This window comes from Solanum tuberosum, unplaced genomic scaffold (assembly GCF_000226075.1).
Source record: "Solanum tuberosum cultivar DM 1-3 516 R44 unplaced genomic scaffold, SolTub_3.0 scf00072, whole genome shotgun sequence".
Lineage (NCBI taxonomy): Eukaryota > Viridiplantae > Streptophyta > Magnoliopsida > Solanales > Solanaceae > Solanum > Solanum tuberosum.
Genome location: NW_006238999.1, coordinates 467855 through 487088, shown reverse-complemented (window position 1 = coordinate 487088; position 19234 = coordinate 467855). Strand labels below are relative to the sequence as shown.

The 19234-nt window shown below is 35.2% G+C and overlaps 4 protein-coding genes and 1 non-coding gene across 5 annotated transcripts; 3 read left to right on the top strand and 2 right to left on the bottom strand.

Moving 5' to 3' along the window:
* Positions 1–1763: 1763 nt before the first annotated feature.
* LOC102586920 (uncharacterized) lies at positions 1764–9085 on the top strand. The gene is made up of 4 exons (XM_006345738.2): positions 1764–1870; positions 5054–5239; positions 6201–6240; positions 8605–9085. The coding sequence occupies exons 1-4, from the start codon at positions 1868–1870 to the stop codon at positions 8655–8657; spliced, it is 282 nt and encodes a 93-aa protein (XP_006345800.1). The 5' UTR covers positions 1764–1867; the 3' UTR covers positions 8658–9085.
* A 594-nt stretch (positions 9086–9679) lies between these two features.
* LOC102586581 (chlorophyll a-b binding protein 6A, chloroplastic) lies at positions 9680–11009 on the top strand. Its single transcript, XM_006345737.2, has 4 exons — positions 9680–9966; positions 10185–10287; positions 10379–10667; positions 10761–11009. The coding sequence occupies exons 1-4, from the start codon at positions 9773–9775 to the stop codon at positions 10913–10915; spliced, it is 741 nt and encodes a 246-aa protein (XP_006345799.1). The 5' UTR covers positions 9680–9772; the 3' UTR covers positions 10916–11009.
* Positions 11010–11147: 138 nt separating this feature from the next.
* On the bottom strand, positions 11148–14200 carry LOC102586253 (uncharacterized). Its single transcript, XM_006345736.2, has 4 exons — positions 14068–14200; positions 12745–12883; positions 12272–12553; positions 11148–11994 (listed from the first exon to the last, which is right to left on the bottom strand). The coding sequence occupies exons 2-4, from the start codon at positions 12877–12879 to the stop codon at positions 11371–11373; spliced, it is 1041 nt and encodes a 346-aa protein (XP_006345798.1). The 5' UTR covers positions 12880–12883; positions 14068–14200; the 3' UTR covers positions 11148–11370.
* A 1353-nt stretch (positions 14201–15553) lies between these two features.
* Positions 15554–15625, bottom strand: TRNAP-AGG (transfer RNA proline (anticodon AGG)). The gene has a single exon. It is a non-coding gene; the product is annotated as a tRNA-Pro (tRNA).
* Positions 15626–15653: 28 nt separating this feature from the next.
* Positions 15654–18571, top strand: LOC102585920 (uncharacterized). The gene is made up of 2 exons (XM_006345735.2): positions 15654–15826; positions 17707–18571. Exons 1-2 carry the CDS (start codon positions 15754–15756, stop codon positions 18357–18359), a joined length of 726 nt encoding a protein of 241 aa, XP_006345797.1. The 5' UTR covers positions 15654–15753; the 3' UTR covers positions 18360–18571.
* Positions 18572–19234: the final 663 nt, after the last annotated feature.

Here is a 19234-nt window from a genome sequence, read left to right as displayed (position 1 = left end):
CTAAATGTAGATTATAATTGGTTAAGGAGAATTGTTTGTGTTTTGTGATTGGTCCATGTGGAAGATGAAGTGGATATTTTGAAGGATATGTGATGGTGGTTTTGTGGCTTAGGTTTATCCTAGTTGGAAAAAATTTCAAAGATTTTAAATAAGAAAATTCAATTTCTGTGTTTTTTTGTAGAAGTTTAATTAAAAATGGAATAAGGATGTGTTTCAATTATGTTATTAGACGTACTTATTATTTTTCATCAATATAAGTATAATATAATCTTCTTTATTGAAACTAGATAGATAAAATGATTGATGATGTAATTTAAATTTTAGTCTCTTATAATTTTCACTCATTTTGTTAAGTCATACCATAAATTGCTTAAAGGTTTCTTGCAATTTCACTAGTGAAAATTGACACTTCAGAGCATTGGCTGTTTTTTTAATTATTGAGAGCATGTTGAATATCATAATTTGTTCAGTTTTCATAGTGGTGTGAGGATAGAAAATTGGTCTTTTATATGTGGATAACTCTATCTCATTACATATGAGTTATATTCATTTTAATTCTTTTATGAAATATTAGATTCTATGCTATATTACTCAAACTCTAGTTGTTAGTTTTGATAATGTGATAGGGTATGTGTTGAGTTCTCAAGCTGATAATGTAAACTATACAAAATAATTGTTTGTCATGACGATCAGTTCGATAAGATTCATTCACTAGGCAGTATTTTGAGATGACGTAACTTTAAAAGTGAATGACAGAATTCAAATAAGGAAATATTTTCGTTGAATACAAACGTCACGTTCAGAGACAAAAGAGGGTGTAGTAGCCAACATAATCTTTAGCGAGTTGAAAATAAGCATAGTCCGAAAATCCCCAGGCAATCTTTCTAATTGATAAAATCTGTTCACTCAGTAGCATCTTGAGATTACATAACTTTAAAAGTGAACGACAACATTCAAACAAGGAAAGATTTTCGCTAGATACATTCACCACCCAGAGACAAAAGAGGGTATAGTAGTCGACAAAATCTTTAGCGAGTCAAAAATAACTATAGTCCAAAAATTCTCTAATATAACAATCCTTCTATCTGTTATTGAATTTATGTTGTATGATAAACAAGATTATCCCAATTATAATTTTGAAATTATAGTCCCACCGCCTATTTATATGAGATAGATAAAATCTTAATTGAGTTATATATTATCTTGATTTTAGTTAATTATACCTACGGACAAACACCAAATAAATTTAATCTCAAATTTTATATTGTGATACTCTCTTAATTTCGATAATTACCGAGCGGTCTCTTAAGTTTGTTTGAAACAAAATTATTCTATACATGTGTTAATAAGAGACAATTACACACACATGGTGAAAAATTATCATAATGTGTGTAAACTGATTCTAACGCCGTCATCATTAAGAGAAAAAAACTTAATTCATTCTAATACATAACATATGTATACATAAATTTCTCATTTTGTCAAGTAAAAGTATTTGAAATTTATGTTTAGAAAAATAAATTGAATTTAGCATTAGGGATAAAAAAAATGGGACAAAATAATCACCAAAGGAACTCGACTAATTCACTAACACTCCCTACCAAGGTTTTTACATTACAACACTCAAAGTCAAGATACGATATCGAACACCGGATAGGATAAAGTTTAGTAAAAATTTAGACACCGAAAATTTCATTTCATAAATAATAGGGGTCAAATTGATTTACTCTCAATCTTAAAGGGCCAATTCTTATTTAACGCCTTAGCTTTGCCACCTAAAAACCGACATTTAGCTTGAAGAAACCCCAAAGCCAAAGATCAATTTTTTTTTGGACAAGAAGAAGAAGAATCACCGACGATAGACACCATGGTTTGTTCTTAGTGTTTTCCTTTAATTCCCCTTTGATTGTTTCAATTTCTTGTCAATACCCATTTTGCATTCTTGAATTTTTCTTATCAATTTTGATCTGTGTGTGTGTGTTTCAGTGTAGGTACATGCCATAATTTTACTTCTCATATGTCTAGTTGATTTGGGAACACTTCATTTCCTCTGTACAATCCTGGAAATGCTTTTTTGGGGGTGGGGGGTGATGTATGTGTGTGTGTTTTTATAGGTATTTGGCATAATTTTATCTCCATTTTGCTACTCATATATCTAGTTGATTTGGGTGTACTTCATTTACTCTGTATAATTCTGGAAATGCTCATTTGTGGGTGGGGGTGATGTGTGTGTGTTTCAGTATAGGTGTATGCCATAATTTTATCTCAATTTTACTTCTCATATGTCTAGTTGATTTGGGTATACTTCATTTCCTCTGTATGATTCTGGAAATGATCACCTGGATGGGTGTTGGGGTGATGTGTGTGTTTCAATGTAGGTGTATGCCATAATTTTATCTCAATTTTACTTCTCGTATGTCTAGTTGATTTGGGTATACTTCTTTTCTGTGTATAATTTTGGAAATGCTCATCTGGGGTTTGGGTGGGGGACTTAATTTTCTCCCATGAACTGTTTGTGTAATTGTGTCAATGAATTGGTTTGGTCTAGAACTTGAGATTATGGATGTAAAGCGGAAAATGGATTCATAAGTAGTTGTTAATGGAATTGAACTTAGCAAATTTTGAGGAGTCAGTATTGATATGATCTCCGTTTTGTTGCTCATATATCTATTTGATTTGGGTCTATTTCTTTTCCTCTGTATAATTCTGGAAATGTTCACTCTGGGGGTTGGGGGTGGGTGGGGAACTTAATTTTCTCTGGTGAACTATTTGTGGCAATGGATTAGTTTGTTCAAAAACTTGAGATAATGGGTGTAAAGCGAAAAAGTATTGAATAAGTAGTTGTTACTTGTTAATGGAGTTGAGGCTACCAAATTCCAAGGAGTCAGTATCAATTTTATCTTCATTTTGCCGAAGGCATATACAAGATTTGAGCCAAAGTTATTGTGTTTGGCTGACCTGTAACTAATTTTATATCCAATCATAATATAGCAGACCCCAAATAAGTGGGAGCGAGCCAGTGAGATACTTGATTGATTGTACTATGTGGATAAGCTGTTCATATGATTGCTGTTTGAGCCTTAATATTTAATATTGTATTGCCATGAGGTTTACAAATTTTGGGTTTTACTTTTAAGAAGTCTTCTTCTAGATATATTATGACAGAGGAAAAACTGCCCTCAATTGCACTACGTTATTAGTACTTATGAGTTCTTTCTCTCAAAATACTCGTTAGTTTGGATGCTATTAGGTGAATTATTTGCTCCGATGCATTTGGTTTCCAATTTTAGTGGTTACTCTGGACGAAGATGATTACTAGCATGCTTTTCTGTTTGCCAACAAATGGTGTTTGATCATAGAGGGCAGTTTCTTATTAGCTTTGCTCCTTGATAGTGTTCTCCTTTTTTTTCTGGTTGACGTGGGAATTTAGCTGAGAATTTCAGCATAATAGGTTATGAATAGACAAATCTCTGAGCTTAGAGTTAAGCATAGATTGAGCCCAACCAGTTAGGTAGTGCTACCCGAGGTCGACTGGATATTCTATTGCTTGTTTTTCTGGATTAAAGAAAATACAAGAACTCCAATTCCTTCTTAAGTTGAGAAAGGAACCTCAACAGCAACAATTACTACTATGACTCAATCAAGTTGGGCTCGGCTATATGAATCTCTTCTTCTTCATTTAAGCTCATGTCAAATCATCATCGCTTTAAATAAATAAAGTGAAATATAAGTTTCATATATATACAAATAAGTATATATATACAAATAATAATAATAGTAATAATAATAATAGAAGTTCTCTAACAAACCTAGAACGTATTCTCAACTAGTAGATATCATGTATCTGGATCTTTTTCTTCCAGTGTGCCCTATATTTAGCTAAAATTTTTATATTGATGCCAAGTTTGCATTGATACCTAGGTTTTGTAGGTCTTTCGAGACAACTTCCTTGTGATTTTAGGTCTACCACGTGCTGTTTTAACACCTTCACTTACCATAGTTTTACAAAGAAGCAACTATTGTTTGAGTACTTGCAAGCCTTGGGTTGAGTGGTTAAGGAGATGGCTTAGTTTAGGATGCTTGACAACTTCTCGGCGTAACCCAATTTTTATGTTTCAGTATGTGCATGTATTTTACCAAGTAAATGCACATTATGCATATACTCTTCATAAATGGATCTTTACTCATTCAAGGGTAATACATACATGAAGAAGAATGGAGAAGAATGATTTAAGTGCAATTAGCAGAAAGATTATGGCTTGATGTACCGTTGGAAAGAGCAGGAGGACTCCACTTTATCTAAATTTCAATGCTGCCAATTTATTTGTCCATGATCACCTTTTCAGACAAACACAAGAGAGAGAGGGAGGACTATAGTCCATCTGGTCGGAGCCTCTGAGTACACCTCCTTCTTCGAAGCTTGCTTTATAATGTTATGTACTTATGTCAAATGTCAATACACAGAGTGAGAAGACAATTGAACTTTTTTGGAGGTGATAAATAAGATGAATATACTTATATATATGGGCAGAAAATGCCTGGAAGTAAACATTAAAATTTTCCTTTAGACAAATATAAGTATTTATTACATGATTAGTATTAGTGTTACTTTCTTGTTTATGATCACTATGTAAGTCTGGCAGAGCAAGTATGAGTGGCAATCACCAGGGGTTTATACAATAAATATGGCATTAAGCTAATATTTGCCAATCTTCACAAAGCCGAACTCTTTTGGAAGTTACACTGTTGGGACAAATAAATTGTTGACTGTTTGTTTGTATTATCACCAGACTCAAAAACAATGAAAATATGCAAATTAAGATGGATATAACCTTCAAAAAACCAAGGAACGACATGCCACATGGATGATGGATCTAGATAATAGCATATAAACCTAAAAACTAATGGAACCACTACCGAGTATAATAATATCTTAGCGTGTATTTGAACATCAACTAGAAGCATAGGTAACTTCAAAGAGAATGTGACGCTGATGGATTATTTCCATACTGTAAATCAATTTGGTTCTTTAATCTCTCTTTTCTCTATGCAGGCAATGTATATCCGTGTGAAGCGTAATAAGACCACCTACTTTATTCAATGTGACCCAACTGAGACAATTCTACAAATGAAGGAGAAATTGTCTAACCTCATAGATCAACCTGCTAATGATCAGCAATTAGTCCTGATGCCTGCTGGAGATGTGTTGGAAGACTCGAAGTCCCTAGCTGATCAGAAGGTAAATTTTGTCCATACTTATCATCATCATTTTTCATGATATCATATGATCTGTTGGTACAATTAGAAAATATAATATCGTCTATAGTTTGGGTAATCAGCAGATTTTGAGTCTCTTTTTATCAATTGTATCCATACAGATACAGATTCTACTTCTATTGCCAATGACCTGTCCAACTTTCCCTTTTGGTCTGTTCTAAAACTGGCAACCACATAATTGAAAACAAATTGTACTTCTTTTAAACTTTTCAATACTCTTTTTAATATCATATTAACAGCAATACACATTATTAGAGCTCTTTTAAGGGATCAACCGGTAAATGGGATGGAGAACGGCTATTTACATGTGAGGAATAACCTTTCATTTCTTGTTTCTTTTTGGTGACCCATGAAGTCCTTGTGTGTATAAAAATTGGGTTTCTTTTTGGATGACGGTAGTGTCTAGGTCAGCTTCCACATACTTTGATTATTCCATTAGGTACCGGATACTTCTCACCAATATTGATACCATGTATCCACCCACCAAGACTTAGGCAGATGGAAGTACTTCTGTAGAAGATTGGGGTTGTTCATAGAGGATCATATTATGTTCTTCATCAAAAAAGGATCATATTATGTTGTAGATTCTCTACCTTTTGGCGCCGTTTTTCCCCACTATTGGTAAACTTGTTCACCTTACTAAGAAAATGAGCTCTTTTAACTTTACATGTACATTGTAACAGGATAATTGTGTTTTCACACTCAATTTACATCCATTTTAGATTAATGTTATATTCCTACTTTGATACCCCTATGACATCTATAATGTGATGGAGAGAGTCACATGAGTATACGTCGATAACAAGAAATAAGTCCATGAGGTTCATGAAGTATTTTTCTCAAGCAGATTATCTTTACTTATTTATATAATCCAAGTTTATGGCATTATTTGTTCTTTTTTAATGTTTTTGAACACTTTCCAGGTTGAAAATGACGCTGTGGTGGCGCTGACTCTGAGAAAAGGTTCTCATCCCTGTTGCATTTGTCTTTTCCCAGTTTTAGTGGATATTTCTGTAGTTGATTAGCTGATAATTTTGTTTCGTAAATCAATTTGTTTGTTCTTGACTGCCTCTAATTCATCTCCTCATTCCCCAAATGTACTTTTATGTTACTTCCAAAGAATCGCTGGTGGGCAAGAAATGCTCAAGATGAATGAACTTTTGTTTCGTGTGAATAATCATTGGCTATCTGTGTCTCTAGCTTTGGTGGGACTCATTTCTTATCTCGATTAGAAATGCCTTACTCAAGAATCACCCTAGAGAAATCCTAGGGAAATCAGCCACAAAAGCTGATAGGTATAGATTTGGGAAGATATACCATAAGAATGTGTGGTAATCCATGACAATAATGAAGAAACAAAATTAACACCAAGGTTTACCTTGAATAATGGACCCAAGATATTTGAAGCTTTCCCTTCTGGGTATGACTAGTGCATTGATCTTCACTTCCACCTCCTCTCATGCGGGCATGTAAGTTAAATTAAATGAATATATAGGAGTTTCATATGTGGGATGCAACTGCAATTCACATGGAAAGGATAGGCTGTGAAGTATTTTAATTCAACAAACGCGAGTGGAGGTTGGTGATGTCATGGATGACCTAAAGGAGATTGACCTTATTTCAATGGAAATACTTAGTAAGGGGAATCACTGAATCAACATTATGGAGAAAGGGTTATTAACTGAACAAAATACAAAGAAGAGCCTAGCTCATTTTAGGTGAACTGGAAAGAGGCCTGATAAGCTGGTAGATTTATCCTTGTTACTTCGTGATGGCCAAGTGGAGTACACTTTCCTTGCTTTCTCATTATCACGAGCTTCCAAATTGTTATAAATATGTTTGTAGCATCTGTTCAAGGAGATTAATCTTCCTTTTAAACTTCAAGGAGTTTAATGTCGAGTAAGAAACAAATCCTTAGGTAGGTGGGAAGTCTATTTAAGAGTTTTCATTTTTTTGAGAATTAGTACTGTTGTATTCTTCAGCATTAGAAATGCTGTCCACCATCTGAAACATGTTACAGGGGAGTGAGATTCAAATCTAAACTTTACAAAGTACCTAGGAAATCAACCAACTCCTCAACTTCCTCTATTCAGTTTTGTTTACAGCAAAAAAATAAGGTTAGTTTTAAAGTGTTATGGGTTTTGGCGCATTAATTTTAAGTGAATTCTTTGTTCATCACTACCCAAAATGAAAATAAGGAATTATCAACACAGTGAAAAAGAAAAGAAGACCTATCTAAGTGGAAGTGAGGGAGTACTAGCTATTTATATTTAGGTCTGAGTAAGGAAAACATTGAGTGGAGTGGATGATTGGAATAGCTGCATATACTTTTTTGTACTGACAGGAAATGATAGTGCATGTGCTTATTTGATTTGGATTAACTGGAATACGGCAAAAATGTAGTTTATTATTAATACTATGAGAACGTAGGAGAGATATTGGGAGAAACGTGTCTTTACAAAGTGTATAATTTTGAAAGTAAAATTAAGAATAGGAAGAAAGGGTGGAAGGGAAAAGACAGAATCGAGTTCTTTCTTTCAAGAGGAGGGCATGTGATGCCTAACACCGGTTTCCTTCACTATAAATGCTCCTCTTTCTTGTCCTTTGCAGCCTCTTTAAAAGCTTCCTGTTTGTTCTGTTTATTCCCATTCATCCATATCTCAGAATATCAGCATTAAGTATTCATTGACTAGACAAGCATAAACCTCCATAGTTTGCTTTAGGACTTGATCCTATCTTGGTACCGAAAGTGTCACGACCCAAGCCCATGGCACATATTGTCCGTTTTGACCTACAGGCCTCATGGAATTCTCCCTTGGGCTACGTCATCATCGAGCCCAAAAGAGGCCATACCATATGAACTTGTGGTATGTCTTATAGAACTCTTCATTTTCCTCTACCATTTCGATGTGGAATTCGCTGAAGGTAATATGTGCACTCCTTCAGAAGCTTGGCAGCCTAGAAACCTGCCAATCCTTCTATGTGACTCGCCCTCCATCATGAGCGTCACAGGAACCATTTGAACTTCTATCTAGTCTTGATCCTATCTTGGGACTGGAATCTTTTGAACTTCTAGTGGCAATGCAAGCATGCAGCCTCACATGTCCAAAATTACAAGAAAACCGGTAGTGCTTTTGATTGTTATGGTGATTTTGAGGTTAAACTTGTTTAGCTTTTTGGTTGTGATCTTCATGTCCCTCCCAAGAGCTTTTCAATTTTTGAAAATTTGCATTTGATTTTATACTATTCTGTTCTAACTTTTAGCTTTACGATATGCATTTTGGTCAATCTTTGCGCATTATAACTGTGCATCTTTCCTGCTTTTAGATGACAATGAATTCGAGGATGTGAATATCGTGAAACCAGATGATGAATTTTAGCAGCCTCACGATTCAGATGGTGGTGCAAATCGGTGACAACGTACATTCTGGGAACATCTAATCCTCAACAAAGATCTGTATACTTGTAAACTGGCAATTGATTGACCTGCATCTGGTTCTTCTAAAATACTCAGATAGCCTTGAGTTTCATGCTGTAGGAAAGTTTCTGATATCGTCGCGGTTCTGTTTAGCAATATACTGTTCAAGAGAACTACTTTTTATGATTTTTGCAATGACAAGAGCTCTAAGATTCAGACATAGTGCATCAACAACTTTTTTTAGTAGGATTAAACTTTTCATGGATGTATGAAAATTGCTGGCCAAGTGTGTGATTTGTCAGCTGTACTTTTTAACTTAAAAAGTTGTAACCCCCGGATATATGGTGCAATCCATCCTTAACCTAAGGTATCAGGTTCAAACCTCGTGAATAGAGAAATATCTAGTAGATTAGTAGGGAGTCCTCCCTCTTAATGGGCTCTATGTGACGGTTATACACTTACTTCATTCAGCATTTATACCAAACTAAGGATAATTAAACAATACTCATTTTCACCTAATTACTTACTAAGTAACCATGTTAAATTACATTGCTTTGGTGTAAACATAGTATGGATAAGTTTCTACCTGATGGATATGCGTATCTAAATTAGTCGAACCGGATATCGGCTCCTTCGTGATTAATCCCCATACCCCCACCAAAAATAGAAGAAACTTAAGATGTAAATTCCATTGTCAATATTAACTTGTAAGCTTATATAGCATAATCATGTTCTAATCAATGATTAACGAATTTGATTGATGTAAACTTATCATAACCCCCAAATATGATATTTCCTCCCACTAGGACAACCTTAGCCACAAAAGCAACATCACATATCCTTCAAAAATATCCACTTCTTCTTCCACGTGGACCAATCACAAAACAGAAACCAGTCTCTTTAGCCAATAACAATCAAAATTCAGATTTGCCTATATCTCAAACTCCCTCCTTATACACTCCACAATTACACCAATTTTTTTTCATTCTCATATCCATTTTCTTCTTTCTTCTCTACTCATATCCAACTTTTTTTGTACATCTTTTAATTACCAAAAAAAAAAAAGAGGAAGAAGAGATGGCTTCTAATACATTGATGAGTTGTGGTATTCCAGCTGTTTGCCCCTCTTTTCTCTCTTCTTCCAAGTCCAAATTCGCCGCGGCGATGCCGGTGTCCGTCGGAGCTACCAACTCCATGTCTCGATTCTCCATGTCCTCCGATTGGATGCCCGGGCAGCCCCGTCCATCCTACCTCGATGGCTCAGCCCCCGGGTAAGTAGTAGTACTCCCTTCGTTTCATTTTATGTGATGATGTGTGATCTGACACAATATTTAAGTCGTTAGTTATATAAAGTTGGATAACTTAATGGTTTTTAATTTTTGAAAGTTATGATGGTTATATAAGTAGAATTAACGTCAAACATTTTGAAACGTATAAATTTGTATTACTATTATTATGCAAGTTTTAATTTGTAAATATATAAATGCAGAGATTTTGGATTTGACCCACTTGGTTTTGGAGAAGTACCAGAAAATTTGGAAAGATACAAAGAATCTGAACTTATTCATTGCAGATGGGCTATGCTTGCTGTTGTAAGCTTCTTTTTCTCTACTATAAAGCTTAGTCTTTATACGTTATATCTTGAACACTCTTAACGAAATTCCTTGTTTACAATTTTTGCAGCCCGGAATCCTAGTACCAGAGGCATTGGGCTTAGGCAATTGGGTCAAGGCCCAAGAATGGGCAGCCATTCCTGGAGGACAAGCTACATATTTGGGCCAGCCTGTTCCATGGGGAACACTTCCAACTATTTTGGTTATTGAATTTTTAGCCATAGCCTTTGTAGAGCACCAAAGGAGTATGGAAAAAGATTCAGAAAAGAAGAAGTACCCTGGTGGAGCTTTTGACCCATTGGGTTACTCTAAAGACCCTGCTAAATTTGAAGAACTCAAAGTCAAGGAAATCAAGAATGGTTAGACTATTAACTCACTCCTCTTGACGGATTTTAAGTTATATATGCTGACAATATCAATCTCACTTTTTATGAATGATTATCTGTGGTTAGGTCGTCTTGCATTGTTGGCATTTGTGGGATTTTGTGTACAACAATCAGCATATCCAGGAACAGGACCATTGGAGAACTTGGCAACTCACTTGGCTGACCCATGGCACAACAACATTGGGGATGTTGTTATCCCTAAAGGCATTTTCCCTAATTGAATTGTACCATCATATATATTAGCCAAAAACACCTTGTAAAACTCTCCCATGTACTAATAGATTTCTAATGGAATGGACTTTTTGTGTATCCTTAGTCTAGTAGTTGTTGTTTGGTAAAGAGGTTCAAATATTGCTATAGGTGTGGCGTGGCGCTATGAATTCCTGGCTCCGACACTGAGAGGAACATCGTTATTGTTAAATACTTGGAAATTTTTTGATATTCAAACCGAAATCATAAAAAGAAAATCACTTTGGTATATTTTGGCACATGAAACACACTCAAATATTATTGGTACTTCACAAATATACGAACTCTCACCAAACAAGAATAATGCTCATCCTCACACTTCTCTCTCTAAGGCTGAACTTTGCCCATGGACTACAACAAATGCAAAGAATAGATGCAGGCACATCCTGCATTGGGTTAATCAATACAACATTATAGATGCCAAGCATCAGCTAACTACACTAGCTGGTGAAAGGAAACTGGCATGCAAAGGAACCTTGTTCGAAGCAACAATCTCGTTGCAGTGTCCCCCTCTAGCTCCATCAACGACTAGATGGATGTGTCCTGGAGTAGAGCTTTCCGTAGGAACCAGTTCCCTAGCTGCAACTGTTTTGAGCCGAAGTCGTTCTGCCCTTGAGCCTATCACTTGCCCCAGAACAGATGCTCCAATGGTAAACGCCATAGCCGCTTTAGGCATCAAAATGGACTTCCTCAGAATGGCTATGAATGGCACAGCTGCATGTACAGCTGCAAACCAAGATGGTGAAAATTTTTCAGTGTGTTCTCTCCATACGCCTAAAGGAATATTTGCTGCCATGCCCAAAACACCAATCACTAATACTTTTGCAGGCAAAGGTTGTGGTCGCAAGTTTTTCGCAAAGGCTGTCCGTGATAGAGCAGCTCGGGCAGCTACTATAGCAGGGGGGCACTTGAGTTTCACACCAGGAGGGGGCTGAAAAACCTTTGCTACAAGAGGAAGGACAGTACTTACAGCACGGTACGACTTCGCAATAGGACAATTCCCATTCTGCAACCACTCATTGCTTAGTGCTTCATGTTCTGAATCTCCTCCCTGATAGATCCAAAATGATGGTTAGCAAGAACAATATGACTGAGTTTTGGTTATTCTATCAATTATGAAAAGTTTCTCAAGTCCACCAACAATCATATTTCAAGAGTTGTACGAAAATTAACAATTTTGACATATTGCTATCAAGAAGTCAAATAAAGTGTTTCACTGGACCATGAACATTTGACAAAGTCATATTTCAGAAGTTGCAATGAAATTCAACCGTTTTGACATATTGAGAAATTTGGGAGATACAAAACAGAAAGGAAATGGCTCAAACCTGTCTTTTGGATGACTCAGACTTCTTCTTTTGATTCTTCCACTTCTCAGAGAATGAATCAAAACCAAATGGTCCTCCAAATCCAAAAGATGAGAGACTTATGGTAGCTGCCTTTGCCACCAAAGGGTTGAAATGACGAGCTGCAGGTTCAGGATCTGGTTTCTCATTCGTAATGGACAGTCTCCCAGAAAGTGGGACAGCACCATTCTGGCCATGGAAAAGCCTGAATGCCATGTCAAAGTTAGGACCATCCTCGAAGATAGGACCTTTTCCTCCACGTACCTGATTCAGGTGCAGCAGCTATCATGAGAAAGACTTCACATCAATTTAGAATGACAGGGACATGGTCACCCCACCAATGTGGCAGACAAAAATGAGAGGCCTTAGCAGGATTGATTCAGCAACATGCAAACTATTTTACAAAGATGCAAAGAAAAGTTCTTCTGCATATAAGTGATCAATTAACAACTTACTGGAATGGGAAAACCAATGGGGCTTGAGAAGGAAAAATTAGTTGGCTCATTGATATTCGTCAAAAATGGGCACCTAGCAATGTCTTGCTGGAAACCTGAAGAGTCATCACTTGTATTCCTAGAGAAAAAATCCATTTTACTGGAAGAAGGATGACAAAGACAAAAATCAAAATAAATTTGAGCAACAGAATCTTCAAGAGACAATTAACAAAGCAAGCATGAGGACAAGGAATCACAAGCCAACCACTTTTTGATAATATCAACATTAAGGAAGTCCAGAAAAGAGTCCAGCCGTTGATATATATATATCTTGAAACCGGAATACTATATATAAGGTTCGCGTTCATGTATACAATTCTTATAAACAGGAGTTTTGACCTAGTAGTCTTAAATCTCAATAAACTTTGATTACCAGTTTTCATCAGCAAGTCTTTTAACCAAAATATTCAAAAAGAAGCTCAACCATTTGTTAAGCCAACCTAATACTTCCAAAGAATGAATACAGATCAAATATCAGCTCAAACACAAAAATCCATTTGCAATATAACAACACCAATAACTACTATGACCTAATCTTAAACTAATTGGGGCCAGCTGTATGAATCCTCCATATCCCTTTTGCTCCATTTGGACCCCTTTTCATTTCCAATATCAAAGATTTGTCTTTTAAGCAAAACCCATTAATAAAAAGCAATAAGAATCAATACCCAGTTCCCAAATTCGACCAACAACTTAAATCAAACAAAACACTGTAATCACCCAAACAAAATAGCTAAACAGTAACTGTAGCCAAAAAAAGAGAAAAACAAACAATTCTCAGATTGAAGTACAACACTCTGTATGCAATTATGCAATTCATACATCAATACAGATCAAATTTCAGCTCAAACACAAAAACCCATATCCAATATAACAAAACAATAACTACAAAAATAAACTCCAAACTCATTGAAGTTAGCTATACCCAATTAGACCCTTTTCATTCCAATATCAAAGATTCAACTTTTAAGCAAAACCCATTACTAAAAAACACTAAAAATCAATACCCTTTCAGCTCAACAACAATAACTCATTTCCAATATAACAAAACAATAACTACAAAAATATACTCCAAACTCATTGAAGTTAGCTATACCCAATTGGACCCTTTTCATTCCAACATCAAAGATTCATCTTTTAAGCAAAACCCATTAATATAAAACACTAATAATCAATACCCAATTCTCAAATTCAACCAACAACTTAAATCAAACATTAAAAAAACACTGAAACTACCAAACAATTAAATCTTGATACATTGAAATTAAACAAAAAAAACCGTACCTCAAGACAGAAAAAACTTGTATGAAAACTCAGAGGAAGAAATTTTGTGAATAAAGAGAGAAATGAGATGAAGAAAAGGATCAAAGAAGATGGAGTAGTTGATGCGTAGGTGAAGAGAAAGAGCAAAACGACGGCGTGTTGACCACACGCCAAATGAGAATATGTCTCTACGCGGGCTTTTTTGACTAATTAAAGAATAACTAACCAATTACTCCTACTTTTGTTGAATTTTTTTTAAAAAATAAGTGGGGTCAAATAATAATAATAAAAAGAAAATAATAATAGTAAGAAAATAATTGTATGGTTATTTTTGGTTGTCCTTAAAGTGATAGAAATGTTTAATAATTAAATTTCAGGTAGTATATTATTATATAGTTTAACGCTAAATTTTGATGATCTACTTATTAGAGAATGATATGATTATATCTTAAAAAGTCAAAAAGAGTCCTTTAATGCTTTAGAATTTAAGTTGTATGGAACTTTTATTCATAATTATTTGTTGAGAAGTAAATATAATAGTTGACTTTTTATATATTATTTTAAATGAAATAGGCATTAATATTTCATGGCTAATTTCTTGTATTGACAATTCTAGAGGGGAAATGGTCCATAATCTCTAACTCATACTCCATAGAGGAAAATTGAAATTGAACTAGTTTAATTAGTTGATTTTGAATACTAAATGATTAAACTCCAAACTAATAGTAAAAAATAAAATTTAATATTCCTCAAAATATGGGGAGTGAAATACAATAATAACACATATGGGAAAATCTTACCAGTGAAGTCTGGGAAGGACAGTATTACGTAATCCTACTTCTTAACTCGTGAAGGTGGAGATATTGTTTTTGATAGACCTCAATTCAAGTAAAACATATCAACATCAAGTTCAAGAATAGTAGCAACAACAAATAATAGAAGTTTGGGAAGGAGAATGTTACGTAGTCGTATCCTTATCTTGTGAAGATAAAAATAGCATTTTCAACAGATCTTAACTCAAGAAAAACATCTTAACATTAAGTATAAAAATCCCTACCTTGTGAAAATGGAGAGATTGTATTCGATAGACCTGAATTCAAGTAAAACATGACAACATCAAATATAAGAATAGTAGCATGCAACAATAAATAATAACTTGATAGACCTCAATTCAAGTAAAACATGACAGTATCAAATATAAAAACAATAGCAACAACAAATAATAACCTCTCGGGACCGAGAGTGAAAATGAGAAAAAGAATAAGGGGGCATCCCAAATAGCAGCAACAACAAATAATAACCTCTCGAGAACATGACAACATCAAATATTAGAATAGTAACAACAACAAATAATAAATTCAAGTAAAACATGACAATATCATATATTTACAAAGAATAACCTCTCGAGACCGAGAATGAAAATGAGAAAAAGAATAAGGGGGCATTCCAAATAGTAGCAACAACAAATAATAACCTCTCGGGACCGAAAAATGAGAAAAAGAATCAAGGGGCATTCCGAGAATTGAACTCGGGACCTCTCGCACCCTAAGCGAGAATCATACCACTAGACCAAATGCCCAATTCGTTTCTCCGTTCACAAATAGCCTTTGAGATAACTCAGTAGCCAATCTAACGAAGAAAACCCCAAAACCCTAGTGAAAAGCAGAGAGATCCCAGTTGTGGGGTTTTTGCATCAGAAATTTGTCAATGGCAAGACGAACCCTTTTTCACTTGGTTCGATCTCAAGCAAATATTCTAAAATCCACCAATTTTCATTCAGGTTCGTGTTTAATTTAATCAAAGCAGTTTCATTTCTGTATAATTTGCTGCTTCTGTTTCAATTTTCTGTTGTATCTGTATGTATAATTGTTGGTTTTGAAAGAAAATGAAAGAAAGTAACACCCTTTTGTTAATCTTGTTAAAAAACTGTATAATTTCATGCTATTGTTTTTTCTCAAATGGAAACAAGGTCCAATGTCCCTTCAGCTGGTGGGGGGTGTTATGTGTTACCTGTAGTGAGGAATTCAGTATTTGAAGTTTATGAGTTCGATTAGATAGGAGATGATATGACATGACATGTTTTCAGCTTATTGATGACATGACATTAGATAGGAGAGTATGGAGGTCGCGGATTAGTATAGAAGGTTAGAGTTAGGTGAGCATTGTGTCGTTTTTGTAGTTTGGGGCTCAATACTGATTTCTCCTTGCATATTGGTACTCTGGTAGTATAAGTTCCTTTGATTTTGGTTAATACCCGACGTTTCGTGTGCTTTAGTTTTCACTTTGTTTTTCTCTGAATGTTATGTTAGGCTTTCTCTATAATATGTTGCGTCTTATTTACTGCTATATTCTCTTTTTCAAACTGCCTTGTTATCCGTTGCTTGAGTAGAGGGTCTTGTTGTTGTTGAGTTTCTTCAATGACATCAAGTCAATACTACAATAGCAATGGTGTTCACAGTTAACTATTTATAGATATTTAATGGACTTCTCAGGGTTTAAGCAAAAACTATTTGATTCCGTGAACCCACATGTTGTACTCTAGATCCTCCTCTGTATATATATATATATTCACGTTGAAGATTAGTGGTATGATGGTACTCTGAACACAGTGACTTAAAATATTGGATTTTCCTATCAATGGGAAATTGAAATAACATAATTGTTATATAGTGCCAGCTTTTGATCACCTGAGTTGGGAGAAAAAGTGGATTGCTTAATGTGGCAAGTAAGCAGGAGAAAATTGTGTGCATGTGTTGAAAATGTCTTTCAGGGGTTATAACTCTGAAGGTTTTGGGAGAGAGTATGCAACGATCACCATCTTCATGTTATACACATTTTTTAATACTGATCCACCGAGCGCGGCTACCAGTATCCCGTTATCTTTTTGGTCCCTCGATCCTCCCTGTTATAATGTGTTGATCATGAATCTAGTTTCTGCTTTACTAGATGTTAGAGTCCTTTACTTCCATAATTTTTGCATTTGGGAATTGACAAATGAATGAGTATTACTTTACGCTGTTATTCATATTTGACCTTGAGACTTTTCAAGTTGAAACACATTTGCTGACAAGGAAAACATAATTCTTTGTTGTTAAACTTTAAAGGAATGGAATTTCTGGTTTACCAAAGTTCATTGTTGTAGATTCTTTTTCTTATAACTTTCTTTTTCAGTTGCTAAGCTAAATTTTCTGCTTTCAGGTTGTCAAATGCTGTACTGTAGCCTTTTTCTTTGATGAAATTGCTTATTTTGGCCTTCCTCAGCTTTTTCTGTCTTTCCTTGATGAAATCCATTTACATTTGAATGTCAAATTTTAGCCAATAATAGGCAAATCTTCAGATCAAATCATTGACGGCTTATTTTAGCTGCAATATCCCATCCATTTTGTAGGGAACAATCTTATATTTAATGAAGTAAGAATTGAACAAAGTTTGGTATAACTATTTATCAGGAGAAATGTTGAACATTCATGTGTTTATGGTGGTAAAATCGTATTTCAACTCTAGTAAATACTTGAAAGAAATCACGATATATTGGAAGAACTTTTTTGCTGTACCGCTTCTACAATCTGCATCTGGTTTGTTTACTCAAGTTTATTTTATGACTTGTTCCTGATGATTGTGCTCAAGCTCTCTGCTCGTTATTCCCCAATACCTTTTCAGGTGGTCATCTGGCTAGTTATGGAACTAGGTCACTTGTCAGTGGTACCAAAACTGACCCTAGTCGTGTGACACATCTAGCTGCTATTCGTAAAAGGTGGCTATCACAGTCTGCAACATCACAAGACGACAACAAGATCAGCATAGGGCCTCGCAAAGGAGGAGAAGGAGGAAATGATGAAAAGGATGGTGGAGTTGTCTACTATGGTCCTATCTCAAACACGATAAAAAATGTGAAGCTTCTGTCCCTTTCAACCTGTTGCCTCTCTGTGTCTTTAGGCCCTGTCGTAACCTTCATGTCATCTACTGATTCGAATGTGATACTCAAGGGAGCAGTTGCATCTACTGTTATATTCTTCAGTGCTTCTACTACCGCTGCGCTTCACTGGTTTGTGAGTCCTTATATTCATAAACTGAGATGGAAGCCAGGTTCAGATTCTTTTGAAGTGGAGATGATGTCTTGGCTGGCAACTTTTATGCCAAAGACGATTAAGTTTGCAGATATCAAGCATCCTGACACCAATAGACCTTACGTAACATTCAAGGCTAATGGAAACTTCTATTTTGTTGATGCCGAGCATTGTCCCAACAAGGCGCTATTGGCAAAACTTACCCCACAGAAACCTACTCATGAGTCAGCTTTCAAGAACTTGTGATGACTTTTTATCTGGAATAATTTGAGATTTTAAGGTTTTATATTGCATAACTCACTAGAAGTTCCAATACTTGAGTCTTGGATATATAAGCCTCAGTTGGTTGTCAATTTTCCAATTATTATAACATTGATTGTCATCTTCTTTTTTTCTTCTTTTTTAAAAAAAGAAAATAATAGTAATGTCTAGACCAGCTTGGCAGGTCATTTCTTCCATCTGCATAAGTTTTGGTGGTATAGTAACCTTGATATTTGTGTTGGCAGAAGGTGGTATGTACCCAACAAAATAGTGAAGGTCATGTGCACAAGTTGGTCTTCCATCTGTCTAAACGTTAGGGTTGGATGAACCCTACAGCGCTGGTGGGAGGTAATATGTATTCAGTAGGACAATCAATTATGATGACGAGAGGTAGTAGGCATCTAAATGAATGATTAATATGCGTTCAAATTGATTCTGACACCACCATCCTATATAAGCCTTGGTGTCTACCATTTTTTATATTATTATAACAGTGTTGTCCGAGCCAATTTATATGTGCCTCCATTGGCCTAACATATTCTTTTCATGTCATTGTGGTTTCCTTTTGCTGAAATAAATGAAGAATATGGTCCATATTACATGGACCTAGATGGTTAATTAGTCAGATCCTTTTGTTTCAAAACTTAGTGTCAAGTAATCTGGTCATGAATGCTCAAGAGATTTGTAGTGTTGGTAGATAACTTGTGCAAACTCTATTATTGAGTAGTTGGTGGCTGGTTTTTTCATGCACTAAATGTAAATTGATCTTAGTGGACAAGAAACTTTTGATGGCATTTTGGTCAAACATGCTGAGACATGTAGAATTAAAAAATGTACAATCACTATAATTGGATAATTGT

Excerpts from the sequence above, each read along its gene's own strand:
- LOC102586920 (XM_006345738.2), top strand. Across the intron at positions 5,240-6,200 it reads AGTCCCTAGCTGATCAGAAG|GTTGAAAATGACGCTGTGGT; the intron begins GTAAATTTTGTC and ends AACACTTTCCAG. Across the intron at positions 6,241-8,604 it reads GGCGCTGACTCTGAGAAAAG|ATGACAATGAATTCGAGGAT; the intron begins GTTCTCATCCCT and ends TCCTGCTTTTAG.
- LOC102586581 (XM_006345737.2), top strand. The coding sequence starts at position 9,773 with ATGGCTTCTAATACATTGATGAGTTGTGGTATTCCAGCTGTTTGCCCC. Across the intron at positions 10,288-10,378 it reads GATGGGCTATGCTTGCTGTT|CCCGGAATCCTAGTACCAGA; the intron begins GTAAGCTTCTTT and ends CAATTTTTGCAG. Across the intron at positions 10,668-10,760 it reads AGTCAAGGAAATCAAGAATG|GTCGTCTTGCATTGTTGGCA; the intron begins GTTAGACTATTA and ends ATCTGTGGTTAG.
- LOC102586253 (XM_006345736.2), bottom strand. The coding sequence starts at position 12,879 with ATGGATTTTTTCTCTAGGAATACAAGTGATGACTCTTCAGGTTTCCAG. Across the intron at positions 12,554-12,744 it reads CCATTGGTTTTCCCATTCCA|GTACGTGGAGGAAAAGGTCC; the intron begins GTAAGTTGTTAA and ends CACCTGAATCAG. Across the intron at positions 11,995-12,271 it reads CTGAGTCATCCAAAAGACAG|GGAGGAGATTCAGAACATGA; the intron begins GTTTGAGCCATT and ends TGGATCTATCAG.
- LOC102585920 (XM_006345735.2), top strand. The coding sequence starts at position 15,754 with ATGGCAAGACGAACCCTTTTTCACTTGGTTCGATCTCAAGCAAATATT. Across the intron at positions 15,827-17,706 it reads ATCCACCAATTTTCATTCAG|GTGGTCATCTGGCTAGTTAT; the intron begins GTTCGTGTTTAA and ends ATACCTTTTCAG.